The 21,836-nt window shown below is 36.7% G+C and overlaps 3 protein-coding genes across 3 annotated transcripts in view; 2 read left to right on the forward strand and 1 right to left on the reverse strand.

Moving 5' to 3' along the window:
* Positions 1-1,458: 1,458 nt before the first annotated feature.
* LOC117406377 (integral membrane protein 2B-like) lies at positions 1,459-10,371 on the reverse strand. Its single transcript, XM_034010362.3, has 6 exons — positions 10,097-10,371; positions 4,393-4,524; positions 3,696-3,899; positions 3,380-3,490; positions 2,634-2,784; positions 1,459-2,199 (listed from the first exon to the last, which is right to left on the reverse strand). The coding sequence occupies exons 1-6, from the start codon at positions 10,187-10,189 to the stop codon at positions 2,111-2,113; spliced, it is 780 nt and encodes a 259-aa protein (XP_033866253.1). The 5' UTR covers positions 10,190-10,371; the 3' UTR covers positions 1,459-2,110.
* A 2,107-nt stretch (positions 10,372-12,478) lies between these two features.
* LOC117405364 (mediator of RNA polymerase II transcription subunit 4-like) lies at positions 12,479-17,769 on the forward strand. The gene is made up of 7 exons (XM_034008357.3): positions 12,479-12,698; positions 13,163-13,229; positions 14,403-14,573; positions 15,334-15,391; positions 15,587-15,673; positions 16,072-16,203; positions 16,830-17,769. Exons 1-7 carry the CDS (start codon positions 12,628-12,630, stop codon positions 17,000-17,002), a joined length of 759 nt encoding a protein of 252 aa, XP_033864248.1. The 5' UTR covers positions 12,479-12,627; the 3' UTR covers positions 17,003-17,769.
* A 3,511-nt stretch (positions 17,770-21,280) lies between these two features.
* LOC117405362 (succinate--CoA ligase [ADP-forming] subunit beta, mitochondrial-like) overlaps positions 21,281-21,836 on the forward strand; it is a 37,208-nt gene continuing 36,652 nt past the window's right edge. The window contains exon 1 of the mRNA XM_034008356.3: positions 21,281-21,424. Coding sequence (XP_033864247.3) covers positions 21,341-21,424 — 84 coding nt within the window. The 5' untranslated portion in view covers positions 21,281-21,340. The remainder of the gene's footprint in view (positions 21,425-21,836) is intronic.

The raw sequence follows: 21,836 nt of genomic DNA on the forward strand, positions 1-21,836 counted from the left end.
AGGTTGCGATAATATTCTGTTAAACGCAACTATTCTGGACTCTGTCATGAAAAGACATTATTATCTTGTCTATAATTTTGTGTTATAGTGAACTGAATTTTAGACATGATTATCCATTCATGTTAAAACATTAAATACTAGTAAATTTTAGCAAGTTAATTAACTAATTACTGCTTTAAATCCATTTTTTGAATCTGCTGGTCCTCATTACTTGATTTGATCGAACCAATATTCAATATTAATTTGATCCAATAATGATTAATATTACTTTGAATGTTTCACAAATCAATGTTTTATAAATAGCAAGCAACCCATTGTTTGGCATACAAGTGGATACATTTATTTGGTTTATGAAATATTTAAAAGTCGATGTGCCACTAAGCACATGACCAAAACATTTCACACGCCTTGGGGATCTGTCCGAGATAATAATCTTTCATGCAACCTCACATGTTGGAGGCACGTCCTAAAGGACAGTAATATCCTTAAATAGTCCTTATTGTTTCGATATATCCAGACACACATTGTTAGGAGAAAAGAAATAAAAAAAACTCCTGCCATCAATGGCATGGTCATGCACACATTTAGCATGCAGGGTATACAGTACATAACCCTGAGGCTCCAACACTGGGATGGTGGTAGCTTTATAAAATACCCTGTACAAAAGGGTTGCCATTCCAAATGAGATAATATAAACTGCAGTGTCGTCAGCCAGGCTGGCAGAATGTCACTTACATATAAATGAGAATTACACATCAAGAGCAACTTTTAATATGGACAAATATGTACTATCCCACACTTTCATGTAAATTAGACTCATTTGGTCCAGCAGTAAACAAATAGTGGAGATACCGACACAATAACCTCCATGTTCACTTAAACAATTATTCCAGTAAGACTGGTAACAGATTCCCCAATAGCTAATTCCTACAGGTATATTAAAACTTTCCACTGTCCAAGTATTTCCTCGGTTAGATTAAATGATGTAACCATCCATCCATTATCTGTAACCGCTTAATCCTAGAGGGTCGCGGTGAACTGGAGCCTGACCCGGCAGACGCAGGGCACAAGGCAGGACTACACCCTGGATGGGACGCCAGTCCATCGCAGGGCAACTAAGAGGCAATTTAGAGAGGCCAATCCACCTAGCCAGCATGGCTTTGGACTGTGGAAGGAAACCAGAGTACCCGGAGAAAACCCACGTGAACACAGGGAGAACATGCAAACTCCACACAGGCAGACCCGAGGCTGGAATCAAACCCAAGACCCTGGAGCTGTGAAGCAGCAGAGCTAACCACCGCACCACGTGCCGCCCATTATGTAACCAATTCTCTAGCTATCTACAAATGTGTGACATATGGGCATATACTCCCAGATTCTGATAATCTCAATAACTAATGGTAAAAAAAAGAATTTCAGTTTCATCACTTTTGGGGGAAAAAAAAGCCAGAGAAAGGATTGTGTCCAAGATTTATTGTGGTATAAGTTACCTTTTACACAGAAGGAAGGTTATATACAAATTAGTACTATAAGTAAGCTATACATTTTTCAAATGCTTTGTGGTATCTTATTGGTTACAGCAAATAAGTAAAATATAAAACCTAACAAAAAAAACTGGATAAAAACATTCTACAACCAGGTAAGTGGTATAAAATTTGATGTGAATTGCACTTTTTTTTTTTTATTTTGCATTTTTAAAATATTGCCCAGTCCATGGCGTATATTTTTCTAATTCACATGGACTCCATTTAACCTTTACATTAATCAAACAAGCAGTTAAACCCTGAAAATGAAATTTCCCAAAAATAGATAAGATGTAAATACCATTGTTTTTAGAATATTGCCACTATTTTTTTTGATTATTAAATTAAATTTAAACATAACACTTGACAGAATAACTTCTCAATATCTAGTTGGTGCTAATATTATTTACGAGATGAGTAAGGATGAAGTTTTACAACACAACCCTGTTTACATTACTAGTTCATTTAAAAACAGAAAGCAACAAAACTGAAAAAACAACAGGATTAAAAACCCAATCACTGCACACAAAAGTGAAAAAAATAAGTGGTTTTTCAACAGCAAGCTGTCACTTCAGTGCTTCTATGCACTAGTTCTCACAGATGACAGTTTCGACAGCAAACCTATTCTCAAAGTGACGGATTGTGTGGCAGTTCAAAGCCTCTCGCTTCTGAATGCCTGTTTTCAAAGAAACAAAATATGCATATTAGACTAGAGCATTTTATTTTAAAACATTAAACTGTTTACAATCAACTATGACAAGCTTAAAAAAAAAAAGTTTTCCCACTTTTTGCCAAGTTATAACTTTTATAAAATAATGTTTATGCTACCAGTTATCCATGCAATTGTATTATTTTTAATGTTAATTTGTTACATTCCGTAGACCAGTGGCTTATAAACAGACACTAGACAGTAAATACTCAGCAAAACATACAGCTATTAAAATGTGTATACATTAGCAGTCTTCCTTTTAAAAATGTAAAACTAAGTTGTTTGTGTTTTAAAAGCCATTCTAATACTTTTCATTAGAGCTATTTTCACTCCTTTCCTGATCACTGTGGAGTTAAGCTTTCATTAGACTATAATACCAAATGTGCATTTTGTCAGCTTACCTCTAATAACATCTCTGCGCTGAAGTCTGTAGGTCTCCTTGCCACGGCAGAGGTTATAAATGAAATAGCCCAGCTGATTGACATTTTCAATGCGATCAGTGACAATCATCTGCTCGTGGATCAGATACGACTGGGGCAGGTAGGTTCCAGCCTGCAGGAAAAGTTTATTGATTCATTAGTAATAATAATAAAAAAAATACCAAGATGGATCAAATTACTGCTGCTTTTTTCATCATAAAAAGCAGGAATCTAGGAAAACCAGCATCTAGAGCACTCTTTTTAACTAAGGTTTGGAGTCCTCCAGGTTTTATCGGTCATTAAATAAACTGATTCAGACCAGGAAGGAGGTTAAATTGGTTCAATTAGGTAATTTAGGATACAGGTGGAACATAGACAAGGAGGGCTCCTGACCTCAAGGACTGGAAATGTGCACCCCTGCTTTATGGTATTAGGTAGTCTCTTCAAGTTTTAAAAATTTACAAAAAAGTGTAAAAAAACAAGGTTGGTCCATTTTTAATTATTTAGATCATTTATATAAAATGAGAAGACACCAGCATCTCAGAATATATGTTTGTGTCTGCTGTAGTTGTACAACACGTATCTATTAAAGACTGTAATAAAAGATTAATCAAGAAAATAATCATAAAAAAGGCTACAAAACTTGACCTAAACTTTAAGCCCCCTCAACCCCCTTGTTAACAAGGAGAGGCTTTCTGAACTAATCACGGCATGGATGCACGGCTTACCTTGATGTTAATCAGCAGCTCCAGGAAGTCTCTTGGTGGCATGACAATAGAAGTGTTCAGGGAAATCACATAGCATCTATTAAGACTGAGATCCAGGTAAGCTGTAAGCCTCTAGCAGAAAAAAAACACAATGAAGTGCAAGTATTATACAGTTGCTGTAAGTGTCAAAAATGATCTTAATCATCAGATCATCTGCACAAAATTTTAGTAAATCCTATTTGATATGCAATAATTCCTTTAAATATTCTGCATTATTACTAATGCTGATTACACGGATTAGCTGAACATTTGCTTTAGTCAATATAAGATTTCTTACCCTGTGAAAATCATGAACTATGTCAGCCGGGTCACTGTCAGCAAACTCTGGGACAGGGACGTTAATCAGCTCAACTTGGTCCTCCTCAAGAATACGGATTCTTTCTTCAATCTCATGCAAACGAGCAGACGGGTTGGGAGCATTTGGGATCATATAATCTTCCTCACGGTACTTCACGCCACAGAAGAACACTCCTTCACCTTCCTAGGAATACCAGAGAACAGTTATACGTTAAGTCAGTTTTAGAGGATATAATAAATATATTCAAGAAAGAAGTCCAGTCTTAAGGAAACAATCCCGACTTTAAATAGCCACAGACTCACCGGGGTCTATTTTATCGTTTTACATTTTACATTTCTCTTTTAATTCATGTTTATTTATGCTATCGACTAAAAATTGCTGGATAAATATACTATCTTTACACAATTTAAATGTATGTTTTAACCAATCTTTATATTCCTTTGTAACATTTTCCCCATTTTTGCCTTGCTGCATTTTTTTGTACCCCTTGGCAAGATGAGATGAAAAAGCAGCTACAGGGTCACCCATATCATCACCCTCTTTAATATCTGCTCCTGCTTAGCACTGACCACAGCATTAACTTAAGGGGCTCCTGAAAGAACAATAAGAAAACAACCCCAGAAAATCTGCCATAATGGAGACTGGGAAAGAGTAAGCACAAAAAGTAAATGTTTACCGGGTACATGATGTATCGGTAGAGATAAGCACCTCCAACTACCAGACCAGACAGCATCAGAGCTAGTCCAAGGCACATGCACCAGCACCAGGTTTTTGACTGATGGCGGATATGAATCACATCTTCAGGATCCTGCAATCAAAAAATGACATAGATTAAAAGTCTGCAAGAAAACAACACCACCCAATTGGCAACCCAGGACCATGGCTTTAGAACACATACATCCCTTTGCCGTCATTAATATGAGAAAGACCACCATCCACATTTTTTATTTTAAAGCAATGCGAGCGAGTGAAAAATGAACATATTTATTAGGGGTGTAACAATATACTGATATCACAATACAATACGTAGTCCAGACTGGCTACTTGTATGATGCATAATAATACCAAATGATCATTCAAGGATGAACAGTTAAAAAGAAAAAATCAAAAAGTACATGAGAGAGGGAGAGAACCATTTGGGAACTACAATGAACTATGTTGTGCTTTTGGTCTTGTATCATGAAACAAACAATACATTCCTTTATTACAATATGATATAGCAGGGGTTCCCAAACTTTGTGATACTGGCTCTCCATTTGGTAAGAAAAAAATGCCCCCCCCCCCCCCCTTTTTTTTTACTTGCCAAACTGATAAACAAATGTGATGTGTAAAAGAAAAATTTCCTGTTACGCGTTACAAGAATATTTTTACGACAAGGGAATACAATTTTACACTCTGCCATGAATACATGGGTATAGAATGAGTGAGCCGAGGACACCCTGGTCGACCTAAGCCAGTCACAAATAATTTATTGAGAAAGGGAAAGACTTTTACTTGTCTGCATTTACTTGCCCCTCCCCCCCAGTGTTCCTTCCCCTTGTCTATTGTGAAGAGCCTCTGGACCCAAACAATTTTAACAGTGTAAAGGTGTGGTTTCCTTTCACCTCTAAGAGATGGTTCATGTCCTGTAGCAAAGGTTTTGTTTCAGATGCAAGAGGGAAACAATTGTGTGAAACCTAGCCAAGTCATTAGGAAATTGGAAGTCCACAAGGAAAACTCATTGCTGGAAGACCACTTAGTTCATTTACAGTACATGAACTGTAATTCTCAGTTTGAGCATAGAGTTCCAATAGCTACTGTCTGCTGTGACTATACAGAACAATGAAAGTCACCTCACACAAAACTACTGTCAGAAAGATACTAAACGGGGGTAATGACTTGTGCAGTAATTTAAATCTGTGCTATACATCCATGTCAATAAACTTGACGAAGCACACGTGGTGTAGGCAGAGAGCTTATAAATAGGTTTAATCATGAAATAACAATTGAATAAAAATGCTATCAAGTTGTGGTCTGACCTGCAGTACCCTCATCTTCTCTGTTCCTCTCTACACGGCATGGCAACGCTAATGACCGTGGGCAGAATGAGAGCTTCCGCTCGGCAGGCTGGAGGACATATTCATTTCTGCCTGCACTGGCTGGGTTTTTTTTGTATCTTACTGTGTTTTTTATATAATAGAGGGTGGACTACTCTGCTTATTAAAGAAAATGCAATACATTACTGTTAGTATGTTTTGAAAAGGAGAGAGAGGACAGTAAAATCCTTACTAAATAAACTGAGAGATATACATAATATGAATATAACAGTTATCCCTGTCACTTCTAGTAATGCCTTAGACTTCTCACTCGCAGTTTGGATGAAAAACCCTTTAATGGTCCTGACCCTTAGGGGCATGCATTTCTAATGTGGTACATATGGCTTGTTTCACAGACCCTGACTAGAACTAATCTTGCAACACCAATTGTTAGCTTAAGAAACCAGTGCTCCCATTAGCCAGCCATCCAGTTATAACTTCACATCAAACAGTTAAGTTCTGTTGAGCTATGCTGAAACATTAACAAGACTCAACAGGCTGTTGACAGGGACTGACTCACAACCTATTTCCATCTGCAACTCAGTTCAACCCTACAATATGTGACATAGGTGGCATCAGTATGTAGGTGCCCCTCATATGTAACAAACTTTATGGCTTCAAAGGCATATGCCCATCTGTCCATCAGATCTCTCCTGGAATTATTTAAATCAAATGATATTTACCAAACATCCTGACAGGCAGGCGGCCAACCTGCCCCAGAGTGTTTGTTTGAGAACTGCATCAAGGCCGAGTCAATCCAGGCAAGGGATCAATTGTTTAGTGCCCTAAGAGTGTTTGTTTGAGAACTGCATCAAGGCCGAGTCAATCCAGGCAAGGGATCAATTGTTTAGTGCCCTAATTAAAGAGTGTCTACAGCTATCTGGTAAGTCCCTGAATCCAAGAGGCGTGCATTCCATTACTTAAAAGAAATCAAAATCAACTACAGATGCTTTTTGTGTTTACCTAAGTTACAATCAGGTTCTGCATTATAACAAACTATTTAAAAAGTTAGCATTAGAAACCTAGTAATCTATTCCATTTGAACACCCTGACCCAAATTAAACCCAAATCACCCTTACTCAATACCAAGACTTCTAACGTTTCTAGATAGGTATTTAATAGGTAATATTTAATCATGGCTAGTTTACATGACATTGTCTATTTAATTAGATAAATCAGCAGAGCTACAGTATGTAAAATTGATTATAATGTTTTGTTCTGTGTTGGAGGTGTGACCAGCTGGTAGAAAAACTTTTGCACATGCATAGTTTCACCAAAATGTAACAAGCATTATTGCCTTAAGCCCAGCTTACAGCTGCCTGTACAAAAAGGGGTCATGACCTGCAATGTCATCAGCATGTAAAGTTTTCTCGAATATGGGTCTGGATGGGGAGAGAGGAATTATAATCCTATAATTGCATCCCTTCGGATAACCAGCACTTCCCCATACCACTGTAGCTCACATTTTTGAACACAGTAATTCTGTGAATTCAATTCCTTGAAAGCAGGACATTGGAAAAAAAGTGAATGCATGTGCAATACAATTCTACAGTTCCTCAATCCATATTAAGACATTCTCAACAACTTGTGGTAGAGAATATAATAAAGTTTTATTACAACTGTATTATGCTTAGGGCTTCTGATTTTCAGTTTTAACCGATAAAAAACGATAAAACACCCCGATACAAAAAAAATGAAAATGGTGTATGTCCAATAAACACTAGAAATGATTACTCAATTTACCTTGACTTCACCCCTTTCCCAATGAAATACATAAAAAAAATAACTTACAAAAAAAAAAAAAAATTTTCCCAGTGCAGTTGGGCAATTTTGACTTGTATCTTGCATTGATTTGTTCTGAATACGTTAAACCCAACCTACCTACTGAGTGGCAGCAAATTCCTACATTTCTATTGGAAGATTGCACACACTTGAGATTTAAAATGAGATTACAATTGGAAATTAAGGATTGTTCTTGCTTGTGAGATTTAAAGCTATATTACAATTCGATAGGTAGTATTTACATGCTAGTGGGATTTACTACCTATTGATTTAAAAAAAAAAAAAACAGAAGAACAAGCCTGTGTCCATAAGGATTTCGTGGTGGAAGACAGCAAAGAAGTATAATTGAAGTACTGTCGAGTTACTGTACATACTGTGAGAAAAAAAAGCCCAAAAATTTTGTAAAGTAACCAAAAACAATAATGTTATACAGTACACAAAAACAGGTAGCCCCGATTTATTTATTTTTTTACATAAAAATAGCTCAAAATAAGCACAGAAAAAAGAAATTAATAAAAAAGAATGAGATAAGTCCTAATTATGTTGCAGATGACATAGAAATATACATAGCAGGGAATAATATTTTGAGCAGTAAGTGAGGAAATAGACCCAAAATGTTATTCAGCTGTTTTTTTCTTAGCAAACGACCCCACTCAAACCACAGGTATCATTTGATCTATTTTCTGATTTGACATCATAGGAAGCCTGCACAGGCTGGAAGCCAAGTATTTCATTTCACTGTGGCTTGTGTCTCAACAAGATGAAATTCCTCTGCAGAAACATTACTGTAATTATAAGCTCCAAGTATTATCAAATGTGAGCGGATGATAATTAGACAATTTAATTAGGGTCATTGCTCTTTGAGCTAAAATATATATAAGTCTGCCCCTAAATTCTGTCACTTAACAGACTTGGAGAATCTTTCATGAATAAATAAGTACAGTCATGCAGGCAGATATTTAGATATTAAAGTGAAAGTCTCTGACACATGTGGGTTTTATTTAGCATAACTAATATGAAGTACCTCAAATGGTCTTTGAAATACCAGACTTAGACAGGTGAGGTGTAGCGACAGTATTACTGTAAAATTTCTGCCACAAGGATTCATTTTTCTAGATAATCACAGAATAGAGCTGCTGAATATGAAGCCAATTTCTGGGTCTTGAATGACCACAATATGGTATCTCTGCCAGGTAAATGGATAAAATATATAGTCTGCATATCAAATGCTTGATGACATTACAAGTTGAACAAGCCGGCTGCAATAGATTCACAAAAACAAATTCCACACATCACCATATTAATATTACGACTACAAGAAACCCATTTTCGGTAGTGACCTTTTTATTTAAACATTATATTTATAGTATTGGTAAAATGCAAACCATTAAATTCTTAAGATGTAGGCCTAAACAAACATTACTGGTGTTTAACAAACTTCATGACTGGCCCATGTGCTCCACAAAACGCATCATCCTATTTATTCCCTGTGAGTATTGCATTGGTTCTGAGTCTAGTATTTCACAGTATGAGCAAAGGTGGAGTAAGGTTTATATGGAACACGTTATAGCATGATCAGAGCGTCATTATGATTTACAGTTGTATGTTTTTGTATGTGTACAGTTCACAATCAGTTGAAGGAAAATAATCATTAATGACATTTAAAAAATATATATATTAATTTAAACAATGCTTGTGATTCGAACCTCTGGCCTCCAGCCAGGGCTAGTATATAACTGCAACCTAAATGCAGGGCCTTTGCCAACTGGGTTAAAGACAAAAATTGAGTAATCAACAGAAGAAGCCATTCAAAGTTGTTCAAATAGTTTTGACAAATTACATTTCGCCACACCTTTTATCCAAAGCGTCATTCAAAAATCGTATAACATTTCTTACGGATAAGAATGAAATTACAATTCTGAAAAAAATTGAGGGTATATTTTATAGTTCATAAAGTCGGTTCTCATTTCCAATGTATACACATTTTAAAAATATTCTGGAATTTCCAAAACCTAGTGTGAAAAGATAATGTGTAACATGTCCTCTGTTGCGTGAGAGGACTTGCAGTCATTCAGGCTGCGCTGTGCAGATGAGAAATGAAAACGAATGTTATTGTACTGCTAGTACCGTACAAGCACAGACAGCCATTTTTTTTACATGTAACATTATGAAAAAGACCATGTTCAAATTTAAACTGTACAGGCTTTGAAGTTACACCAAATCATTAATGCATCGTTTTAATTCTACAGAGATATCCAATGTCACCCTAAGATGGACGCTTGCGCCGTGTTATTTTTCGGTACCAATGCAAAAATGGTAATTCGACACCATGTACCGAAAAGGCCTCACACAAACTCAAAGCAACTTCCGTTTTTATTTTATAACAGCGTCGACGCCTGTCGTTTTTATTAAGGTTGACAAATAAAATATCTGATTCCCAACATTAAATACCTTATCCAGTATTTGAACGCAACAACAATCACCATGGTGCCGCTTTTGTTTTGCACCAGAAACACAGCTCACCTTGTCTTCCGGAATGATAAGAGTTTCACTCTTTTCTTCCTCCTTTTTCGCATCTTTCTGAGCGAGGGACGAATTGAACGACACCTTGACCATCGTGCCAAATGTAGACTCGATAAATATAAAAATCAAGACACAAATTTGCTCGAATATTTCCAATAAAGCTTTGGACCCCTTCACCAGATTACACCACCAACTCGTCTCTCTCTCCACAAACTGGCAGAGTGACGCAGTTCAATAACACGGACTGCCTGATTTTGTGAAAGCGAAGCTTCCCGTCTGTGAGAACATACTGTAGAAACTTCAAATGACCACAAGAGGCGCGCTTTTCGTTTACCGTACAGTACAGAACACTGTACACATTTCGGTGGGCTGTTCTCAGTGTTCATAATCTCATTTTGAAAGTAGGAGTGGCCGTGTGTTTGCATAAACTTTCGAAAATTGTGAAATAGATACTACAATTATAGGCTACTTGGTGAAATTAAATAAACACTTTGTAGTTGCATGATGATGAAAATGTACTTTCTATGATTATTTAAATGCTGTTTAATGGCATTTATGAAAATATGTTTTTTTTGGTCAACAGAACCATGGTACAGAGTATTACAGTGTAAATATTTTGTTAATTATCATTGCCGGTAAAATGAATGTAAATCCAACATGTTTGTCAGTGCATTCATCACTGCAAAATTAGAGCTGTCACTATAAAGAAAAAGTTGATGACTGACATGTCAACAATACAAAATATTATACCAATTCAATGTTTAATCACAATTTGATAATTGTTTCTCCAGGTATATGCAAAAATGTAAACGTGAAATATAGACAGATGGATGAACAGATAGACCTCCAAAGATCACCACAAATGTTATATCATTATTATCCTAGTAGACTTAATCATCATTTTTTGTACAGACTGTTGCAGAAGTTAGAAAATAGGTACCGTAGATCAAAATTTAAATTGTATTTCAATTTTTGTCCTATAGAAAATGAACATAAATGAAAATCCAGATCAACTCTTATGGTGCTGCTAGGGAGGTCTGAACATGCTACCCATGGCCAAGATGCTTGGCTCCTCCTACACCCAGCAGAAGTTGTTTTTCAGTCAAAGGTAAAAGATTAAATAGGTCTACACACAGTAAGCATGACACATGTTTCCTGTAGCTGTCCACTGGAACAGTGGAACCCTGCTGTTTGCTGTGTAAACAACTTGGTTACTTAGGGCATTAGTTTTGAGCATGGGGTAGTGTGGGCCTGTGTGAGACAGGTGGATGAGCCAGATGGATCCCTGTGGTGTCTCCAATAACAACCTACATTAAGGTGTTCATTTTGACTAAGCTAAATTGACCCTTTTTAGGGGTGAACTAATGCCCAACGAATCTAAATGCCAATTACACGAACCTCTAATGTTAACACCATGTAGAGCCTTCTATTGGATTGGATTTGGTTACGTCAGTAGCTGTCTTTTTAGCATACAGGTGTTGCTTTCCCCATCAGCTTACATTAAAACAGCAAAAACAAACGACTTTGTAAAGTCAGCATATGGAAGATGGGTTGTCAGCATCCATAAAGAGTGCTACTCATCAGACATTGTGTCAACACAGTTCTCTGTAAATAACACTACATGTGGTTTAATACAAGTCCTTAGGAAGCACTTGCTGGCTGTTTTAAAAGTAAGAAATCTACATGTGTGATATTTTTGATAGATTAAATAAATGTAGGGATCTGACAGACAACTGTGAACATGAAGGCTATGAAAAGCAACTGATTAGTTATTTTGGAGGATAACAAGATCAAAAGGCTGTATATTTTGCAAGGGCAGAATTGGGAGAGACAGGAGTTAGACTTTAAATGAAAGTGACTTCATTTTTAAAAAAAAAAATAATGTATGGGGGGGAGATGGTAGAGAAGGGGGAATCGAGGGGCAAAATGGAGAGGGTATTATATAATGAATCAGGAAGTGGGTAGGAGGGTAGAGTTTAAGGGGCATACTGGAATTGAAGACGTTATTTTCACAAGGCTAACTATTTGCTATTGCAATTTAAATTGCATTACTTATTCTTGGTTGGGAAACATAATAATGGTCAATGCAATCAGTGTTTTTGTGAGCGAAACTGGAGAATTGTTTACTATTGTAGGAAATATGCAAATGAAAGGAGAGATTAAGAAACAAGTTGGTAAAGCCGGTATAAAACCACTGAAAATTCTAGGGGCCTCTGAAGCCGTAATTAATCTACAGGAAAGTATAATTTAAGGTGTCGTTTTATTTTTTAAATCTCATCAAAAATACAAGTTAATTGATACTCCCAACTGGTAGGTGACGTTGGTAAGTCATATATGGAGGACTTAATGCGCCAATAAAACATATAACAAAAACAAGAAAACATCTGACCATGGGAACACTGTGCAGTAGTAACCTTTCTCCACTAGTTGTCGCCATGTGTCTTTTACGTTTTGGTCTTGGTAGCGTTTCTTCTCTCCATCTCGCTTCTTGTTGACTGTGTGGACTTGCACAGGAAAAGCAAAACTCGGGCATGGCGGTTTCGGAGAGATCAACTAAAGAGAGATTATTGAGTGTTTTAGACGACGTGGAAGTGTTATCAAGGTAAATATTGAGAGAAAGTACTATATATATATATATATATATATATATATATATATATATATATATATATATATATATATATACATACATATACCAGATTGTAAAAAAAAATACTGATTTCAAATTCGAAAAATGAGGAATGATTGTAAATGAAACCAGACGCCACAGGATATATGTATGTAAAATACAGGGTTAAGTTAAATGAATGTGTGTTTAGATACAAACTGGCTAGTCTTTGTTTTACTGTTTCTAGTAAATCATGAAATAATCTGAGAACCAGAATAGACACGACATCTTGGATATCAGGTCAATGTAATATGTGTTGGTACAAAAGAGTAAGTAAACGAAAACAATTAGTAAGCTTTTTATTATTTTGTTGTAACGTCTGATAGATATACGATATATTGAATGCTTTCACAAAAAGGTATTTAAAAAACAAAACACTAGACTTCCTACATTTACAGGGAATTGATCGAAATGTTGGCGATGTCAAGAAATCAGAAGTTACCACAGCCTGGAGAGGAGAGTCAAGTAAGTTGAAAATGAATATCTGTCTTTGCTTTTCATAGTAATTACAATATTGTTGATGTACGGAGAGCATATAAATGTATGTCAAAATATGAGTCAGTGGTATAGATTAGCTGCGTACTTGCAGTTTTTACGCATTACAACATCTGAAATATGCACTGAATTTAAACATAATGCGTAAAAACACGCATAGCAATTTTGCTGCACAGCCTGTCTGCCTCCCCTAAAACTTCCACTAACAACTACATCTCCCAGAATACAAAGTCTTCATTTACTAGGAAACTGTACACAATAAAAAACAGCCCAACAAACACTGTCCAATCTCTGGCTAGCCATGTTGTCTTTGCAGCCAGTCACAGTAAGAATAAGAAATTCGAAGCTACTCACACGGGTTGTAGCGTAAACACCCCAGTGCAGCTACAAATCCAACTGGAACCATCGTCAGAGGCAACCGCTAATGAAAGGGGCTTATATTAGTAAACGAATTTCTTATTAATGCATTTCCTTATTTTATTTATCAGTTGAAGTTTTAACATGTTCACTTAATGTTAAAATATAAGTGCTGTTTCTGTGCTTATCTTCCAGGTCATATTGGCTGTGGTCAATAAAGTGAATAAGAATAGATTTTGTCTCAGATTTTTATTTTAATACTAAGTTTTTTCCAGTAGTTCAAAGTAACATTGCAGTTAAAATGGAAGGATCTTTTTTTTAATGCTATCCCATTGCCGTTAAAGATTGTATAATATTTACTGGAATTATTCATGACTTTAAGGTAATGTTGCTTTTTACCTGCTGGAAATAGATTTTACTCACTGTGTTAAATTTAGGGGGTAAATTAGTCCCAGACCCAAAACCTTATGTGGAGCGCTGATATAACCTTTTGAAGAGTTTTTATGAGCACTATGAAGTATTAAGTTGTCCCACCACATTACATGAAAAACTGCTGCTGCTTCCTGCAAATATATGAAACCATGAGTTAACGCACACAAGATTGTCAGCACAATAAAAACAGGGACAGTTTAAAATTCATTGTAAAGCACAGGGTTAGCAATCCTTCAGAGCATATGTGTCTGTAACTGCTGTTTTTAAATATAATTTGAGATGATTAGGCTGACTTTGTTTACTTTTCTAACTCGTTTTTAATAAAGCTGGTATTAAGGTGGAATGTTTTTGCAGATCCTGGAGTTGTTGGTGCAGAGGGACGGGGAGTTTCAGGAGTTGATGAAGGTGGCTCAGGAGCAGGGCAAAGTCCACCAGGAGATGCAGCTTCTGGAGAAAGAGGTGGAGAAGAGGGACAGTGACATCCAGCAGCTGCAGAAGCAGCTTAAAGAAGCTGAGCACATACTGGTGAGTGAGGAGAAACTTCAAGAATTGCTGTACAGCTGAAGCTTGTTTACACAGTACACCATTACCAGTAATATCTCCTGCAACAGGGTTATTCAGTGGAGTATGTCTCAACTTCACATTATTCCAAATAGCTGGAACCATTTCTCAAATTCTCACTCGCTATTACCATTATTAACAAGTTGTTGTCAGATTGTGGTGATATGTATATATGGAGGTGACTCTGGTTCATCTAGCGCGCTGTGTCATGCTTGCATTTTTTGAAGATATGTGGAGAACTGCTTTTCAAGTTGTTATTAATTAATTCATTAATGTTATTAATTATTTTGTACATATTGCTGTTTATCAACTTTGTCATCATTCTGATTGCTCTAATTTTGAATTTACAGTCGGGTAGGGGGACATACTTGTGATCAGATAGAGTTAATTCTTGCTTTTCCAAAAAAACAAACATGTTGGTTAATTAAGAATTCTGGTACGCCAGGGTGTTGTGATATGCTTAAATATCACAATGCCTGTTTTATAATGAAACATAGCAGCTCACTACTGGGATTGGTAACTTGCAGGGGACTGGCTTGATCAGGTGTATAATTTTAATTGACCATAATATGTTAACTTTAAGAATTAAAGTTTTGTTTATTTTCATCTAATGTGTAAATTAGCTATCGTTACATTATATTGAATCCAAATCCTTTTTTTTTCTTAACTGCAGTATAGTGTTTGTAAAATGAATGAAATGTAATTTTCTTCTCTCCATCTCTAGGCAACTGCAGTATATCAAGCAAAAGAAAAACTAAAATCAATAGAAAAAGCAAGAAAAGGTTGGTATTCAGAACACCATTTGAAGTAGGCAAACACATAGCTATAGGTTGTTAAAAGAGTAATAGTTTGGGGTATCTGGAATGTTTTAGATGTGTGAGCATAACTGTTTTAGATCATGACTTTATTTTAACGTTGCCACGTGTATTTCTGGTTCTGTTCCAAATTAGCTCTTTCTCTCCCATTTCTTTTTCCAGGTAGCATCTCGTCTGAAGAAATTATTAAGTATGCTCACCGCATCAGTGCCAGTAATGCGGTGTGTGCTCCTCTGACATGGGTGCCAGGTGAGTTGTCTGGCATTTTTCCATAATCCTATAAACTTGCTTTTGAAAATTCGTTCTAGCAGTCCTCAATAATTTAGTTACCCCAATGATATGCAGTAGCTACGGCCAGCTATTTACTAAAATCAATAGAGCAGGCTGTATAAAAAGTGCTTACAAGTATAAATACCCCCACAAAACACTCCTTTTTAAGCGCACAAGAGACGATCAATCCAGCAAGAATCTAAAATGATATGCAGCATCTTTATTAATGTACATTTGTATTTATACTACCTGTACAATACTTCTACACTTCCAACTATGATTCACTACTCTGAATCAAAGTATTATACAGTCCTGTTAGTTTTGTTTTTGTTAATACATGCAAGGAAGATATTTTATATTCTATTTCTTTTCATTAGGTGACCCCCGCAGACCATACCCGACTGACCTGGAGATGAGGAGTGGGTTGTTGGGACAGATGAGTAACCTCCCTACCAATGGTGTCAATGGACACCTGCCTGGGGATGCACTGGCTGCTGGGAGATTACCAGGTAATTGTTTTGTTTTGCTTCATTTTATTTATTATTTAATATATCTGGATTGCAACGTGCGTTTGCATAGTTGCACAGTTTAAAAAGATGCTTGTGTAGGTATTTTAGCCACTGGCTCTACATTTGTTGACTGACTGGTGGTTTTTGGACATTATAACACAAGAAATGTTCAAAGAGCAGTTTGGTCTTTCAAATTTTATTCCAATGTGTTTATTTTTCTAATCAAACCACAATTTCTGGTTGTTCCCATTCCCAAAGATTGTGGATGTGGCCATACATACAGCTACGACATTTCAGATGTATTCATCCAGAGAACGGCTTACCCAGTCCTGATTTAAAAAGGACATTCTTTAACACAAATTATTGAGGTATACAGCGGCACCTTTTTTACAGGGGCACACGGTGGCTGTAGATCTTGATGTACTTTTTCAGGATACCAATGGCGCTTATTTTGTATTTACAGCTATGACTGTGGGGGCATACATCACTGACATACCTGTTCAGTTCTGAATCTAGTTAAGAAGCTAAATCACTTGACCATACCAAACACAGAGAACCCACAAGTAAGCTTTGCCACCCTGTCTGCCCTTGTGAAAGCTCTCCTAACTGTTGCTCCTGTCTTTCAGATGTATTGACTCCGCAGTACCCGTGGCAGTCGAGTGACATGTCTATGAACATGCTGCCTCCGAACCACAGCAATGACTTTATGCTGGAGCCTCCGGGTCACAACAAGGAGAACGAGGATGATGTGGAGGTGATGTCCACAGACTCCTCCAGCAGCAGCAGCGATTCCGACTAGATGTAAAAGGAAAAGAGTGAGGGAGAGAGAGCGTGCAATGGACTTGGAACTTACTAACTGCATTTTAGCAGCTGAGCAGAAACTTCTATTCAACTTTTCCCTGTCGCAGAAGGGAATGAAAATGACTGCAATTGGAAAAGCATACTGGATTCCGCTGCGCTGAAACCACTCTTATTATTTAAACACACATTGATACTGATCTTTTGCCTTGCAGTACATTGAGCTAAAAAGAGCCAATAAACAAAGGCCTGGGTTAACACAAGTGGGCCGGTAGGCTGCATTGTTGGACCGTCAAAAGTTGTATCTGGCTTACTTTTGTTACTATAATTTGCTATGTGGAGACAGGACAGTACTAAACAGACACATAAGAATACCCTGCTTCAGGTATGAGAGTTAATTGGAGAATGGTTCATTGATTTGATGGTGCATGACGTTCCAGTTAGTAGCACCCAAGGAACTTCAATTATCTGTACTGAAGAAAGTGGATAATATGCAACAGAGAGGATGTATTTGGTTAAGTTACTGTTTCAAAATAGTATCTAGTGGTGACAGCTTTTCTACTGCATTTCTTTGGAATTTGTAAATAGTACTGTAATATATCAATCGTGACATTTTCCTACTTTGTAAATTAAAGAGTTGAAAAGAAATAATCCAGTCCTTGAATTAAATGTGTACAATTGAAGGTGCATCAAAATGTGATGAACAAGTTCAGCTGGAACCAGCACAGGTAGCTGCTAACGCAGAGCAGAGAGGCTTGAGTGAAGTTACAAGAATACATGCTTTTCTTAATGAAAAGCAGAAAAGTTATAGAAAGTAAGGGATAAAAAAAAAAAAAAGTGATGGGCTGAACTACATTTAATATTCCTCAAACTTTACATTAGAGATGCAATTATGTTTGCAAGAAGGGCAGGCATTAACCTAAGTTGAAATGCTTTATTAAGTTAAATTCTCATGATACCAACTATCCAATGTACTAAAGTCAGAAAAGCTTTCCTTAGATAACACTGTTCCATGTGCACACTGACCCACTGTAAAATGGTTAAAGTTCTGTAAATTATAATAGATTAAATATTTGATATGGAAATTGTTTCACATTAGAAATTTGCCTTTTTGCTCATTAATTATTTTTGCACATTAATTATGTTTGTACTTTGTAACTCTAGTCTTGAGTGTTTAGCCTTATGATGTGTTTAATTAATAAAGGTGGTATTGGTTAAAGGTGGCACTTCCATAAAAATAAAATAAAATGGATGTAAAGATGAAAAATGTTCTTAATGAGCACAAGTAGGTCTACATAGTTATCAATATACATGAAAAGTGTCATTTTTGGCTGTCACTTCCCTTGTCCTTTTTAAGATTCCACCATTAATACATAGGTTACCGTATACAAGGTTTATTGCATGGGGTTACAACTATGCACTGTAATTGGTATTGAAGCATCAGACTATACATCCACTATGATCATTCAATTCACATTACAGCATTTATTTAATTTAAAACAGCAGAGACACAATGTATTTATATTATAGGGACACATTCATAATGCATTAACATGTAGGTAAACACACTGGCCCGCAATACATTAACCAGCATTCTGATGCTGTATGAATACAGCCCAGGATATCTATCGGTGTTCCGTTGTGAGATATTGAACAGTCTTTGAAAGGATGGTATCCTTGTTTTTTCAGGCAGGCTAAGGGCAGGAAAAGCTGGCTTCATCCAGGTCCATCCTATTACAGAGAACATGTTTTAAGTTAACAGAAGAAAGTTGCTGTTGAATTGCATATATCTGTGTGAACCAAGATTATAAATTATACTGGACAAGGGATTTTGCCTACTAGTGAAACTAGATATACAATGGGAATTGTTTAATGCAGTAATGAACTTGCCTATTGCCATATTCTTCTTTTTCTATGTGCACTGAATCCTTTGTAGGCCCATTTGTTCACCTTTGCTCATTTAAGGTATATTGTACTACTTTGCCTCCAAGATGCTAATGTTTAATGATAGGATTCAATACACATGAAATGCATTTCTGCAACTATACTCTTTGGTAGTTCCATTGAAGGTGAAACTATTTCCATAGTAGTGGTGGAGTAGTGGTTCGAGTTCTGGGCTCTTGACTGGAGGGTTGTGGGTTCAATCCCAGGTTGAGGACACTGCTGCTGTACCCTTGAGAAAGGTACTTTACCTAGATTGCTCCAGTAAAAACCCAACTGTATAAATGGGTAATTGTATGTAAAAATAACGTGATATCTTGTAACAATTGTAAGTTGCCCTGGATAAGGGTGTCTGCTAAGAAATAAATAATAATAAATGTTTCATTATTTTTTTTTCACCCCATCACTGACCTGTAGAGAAAATTCCCAGATTATAAAGCTTTGCCTTTTGTTATAGAGCTGGCATCAAATGAGTAAGTGTTCATGTAAATGAAGCGCCAACATAAATGAATTAATCTCCTGGCATGATCAACATTGCTTCGGCAGTGTCACTATTTGTGCATGTGCTGCAGGCCCTCAGTTTGGGAACCACTGTTCTAAAGCACAAACTGTCCTCAGCAACTGAGAACTGGTAAAATGACCTGAGCCACCCTGTACTGTATGTATTCCAAATAAAGTGATTGAAAACGTGATTATATATACGCACATCCATACCTTCATTCTTCTGAGGCTCTAGATTCCCAGGTTTGGATGGGTAGCTTGTATCCACTTCTCTCATTATTAAGGTGATATAGTGGTAATCTTCTAATTTGATGGAGTTCACTACAGATGTGTAACAAACATTCTTCAGGTGAAGTCCTGTTTCTTTCAGCACACTCTTCCCAAGTTTCTTTGGAAAAAAGAAGCTTACTTTTGGGGATAGATTCAGCTGCTAAAGATTCAAAGATAGAAAAATGAAACTCAGAATTCTTACTCAGGGACCATATGCAAATCTGCCCCACATGTTAATTTTGATGACCAGTCATGATTTTTCAGGGATATGGAGGAAATTTATGTGTGTGTATTATCTAAAATGAAAATGGAATAAGAAGTAATATTCATTTAAAAACACAATTGAAGACATCACAAATAGGTCAATTCAAAGTTTTTCTGGCCACTGTCTCATTTTTAAGGCATCCTGAATGATTCTTTATTCTATCACATGAAAAATATTTATCACAGAAATCCCAAACAACATATTTTTACATTAATTAACGATTGCCTACAGCTTAAACACAGCTATAATTTTCAAAGATGTAAAAATCATTTTGGTACCACTATGACAAAAACAAAAACCAAAAAAAGTATTTAATGACAAGAAAAAAAAAGAAACTAACTACACAAGTATGCGTACAATAATTGACACACACCACAACTGGGAAACAAATCAAATAAACGCGTTTTATTTCACGTTAATGATTATTATACAGTACATTATGATTATATACTGTATGCCTATTAGATTCATTACCCGAATTCCAAGTGCCCTCCTGGAAGCTGGGAAGTTCATTTTTCCCCATGGATATTTTCCTTCTTCCCAACAGGACACAGTTTGGATGCGAGCTGCTAGTAACATGCACACCCACTCCAATCCCAGGACTCTTAAGAATAGGAGGTCCAGATGTAGAAGCGCCACTCGCCGGCTCCATAATTATATTAAAAAATAGCAGTCATCTCAATTTAAATTCTATAAAACGTGTTAATTTCTCTCTGATCGGATGCATTTTGTGTTTTCGTCTCCAGTAAAACCAACAACCTTGCTTGCCACAGTGCTGTGTTGCACAGTCCTGAGTTTGGAAGCACTTTGAGTCGACATAAAATTAATCAAACCCTCCCACTCGCCTTGCTCTGAGAGTTAGCTTAATAACAGAGATCGACCAACCCATAGCTTTACCCAATTTAAGGTTCCGCGATTATTTTTTTTTAACATTGATAAACTTCTCGCAGTGTAAGTGATTTAATCTTTTGAAAAGTGAAATTTATTAAGATAAATTAAAGTCATTCAAATAAACAGGTCTTACACATTTAATGTAGAAATCACAGGAACTGCAACAAAATAACTAAAATCAGTTATGCCACTGGAAACTAGGAAAAGTAAATCCCTCCCCTCATGCACTGCAAAGAAAATCTTTCACTAGAAGTTAACGATTCACACGAAAGCATTTTTTTGTAATTCTGAAGGTTTCTATAAACAAAACAAAGATCCTGAAGATCGAAGAACTTTAAACAAATAATTATCAAAAATAGCAAAGAAAAAACCGCGTGATCGACGGTAGGTGCTGTTGCGCAGCCGCGGAATGCGATTTACTAGCGTAGTGCGCAAGTGCGTTGCCTGTAAAGTCTGTGCTCTGAAGTAAAGATGGCGACGTCCCTTATCTGTGGCAGGGTGTCGGTGGGGCTGAGAAACTCTGGATCCAGGAGGGCGATCAATGCCGCAGCCAAGGTACTAGGGACCAGGGGGGGAGGGACAGTGTCTGCGTGAAGCATTAGTGTAGGAGAGCTGGGTGTAGACAGCAAGGGCAACTATCTAAAAACTGCTTTGAAACGAAGGGGTCAAACTTGACATTACCGTATTGACGATTGACAGATCAGTTTGCGAGTATTTAGAATGGACAATCTATCGTTTCATGTCATGGACAATTTATATTATATATGTAATCGTCTGTTTCTAAGAAATCATAGCAGTCCGACCTGCAGCCCTTGTTGCACACGGAGAGAAGGGGGGCTGATTGTGATTGTCCTTCAAACTAAGCTTCAGTAGTATTCAACCCTATCACTGCTGGGATATTTATCTGGGGAAGCCGGGATTAATGTATGCATGATGCAGAGTGGTAGAACTGAGGCCAAAAGCAGTT

The sequence above is a fragment of the Acipenser ruthenus genome, chromosome 9 (assembly GCF_902713425.1).
Source record: "Acipenser ruthenus chromosome 9, fAciRut3.2 maternal haplotype, whole genome shotgun sequence".
NCBI lineage: Eukaryota > Metazoa > Chordata > Actinopteri > Acipenseriformes > Acipenseridae > Acipenser > Acipenser ruthenus.

What these genes read in the sequence shown, in the direction of transcription:
- LOC117406377 (XM_034010362.3), bottom strand. Translation starts at nt 10,189, where the DNA reads ATGGTCAAGGTGTCGTTCAATTCGTCCCTCGCTCAGAAAGATGCGAAA. An exon ending in TTATCATTCCGGAAGACAAG is followed by an intron (nt 4,525 to 10,096) that starts GTGAGCTGTGTT and finishes TTTTGATTGCAG; the next exon opens with GATCCTGAAGATGTGATTCA. An exon ending in TAGTTCATGATTTTCACAGG is followed by an intron (nt 3,491 to 3,695) that starts GTAAGAAATCTT and finishes TTTTTCTGCTAG; the next exon opens with AGGCTTACAGCTTACCTGGA.
- LOC117405364 (XM_034008357.3), top strand. Translation starts at nt 12,628, where the DNA reads ATGGCGGTTTCGGAGAGATCAACTAAAGAGAGATTATTGAGTGTTTTA. An exon ending in GACGTGGAAGTGTTATCAAG is followed by an intron (nt 12,699 to 13,162) that starts GTAAATATTGAG and finishes CTACATTTACAG; the next exon opens with GGAATTGATCGAAATGTTGG. An exon ending in TCCTCTGACATGGGTGCCAG is followed by an intron (nt 15,674 to 16,071) that starts GTGAGTTGTCTG and finishes TCTTTTCATTAG; the next exon opens with GTGACCCCCGCAGACCATAC.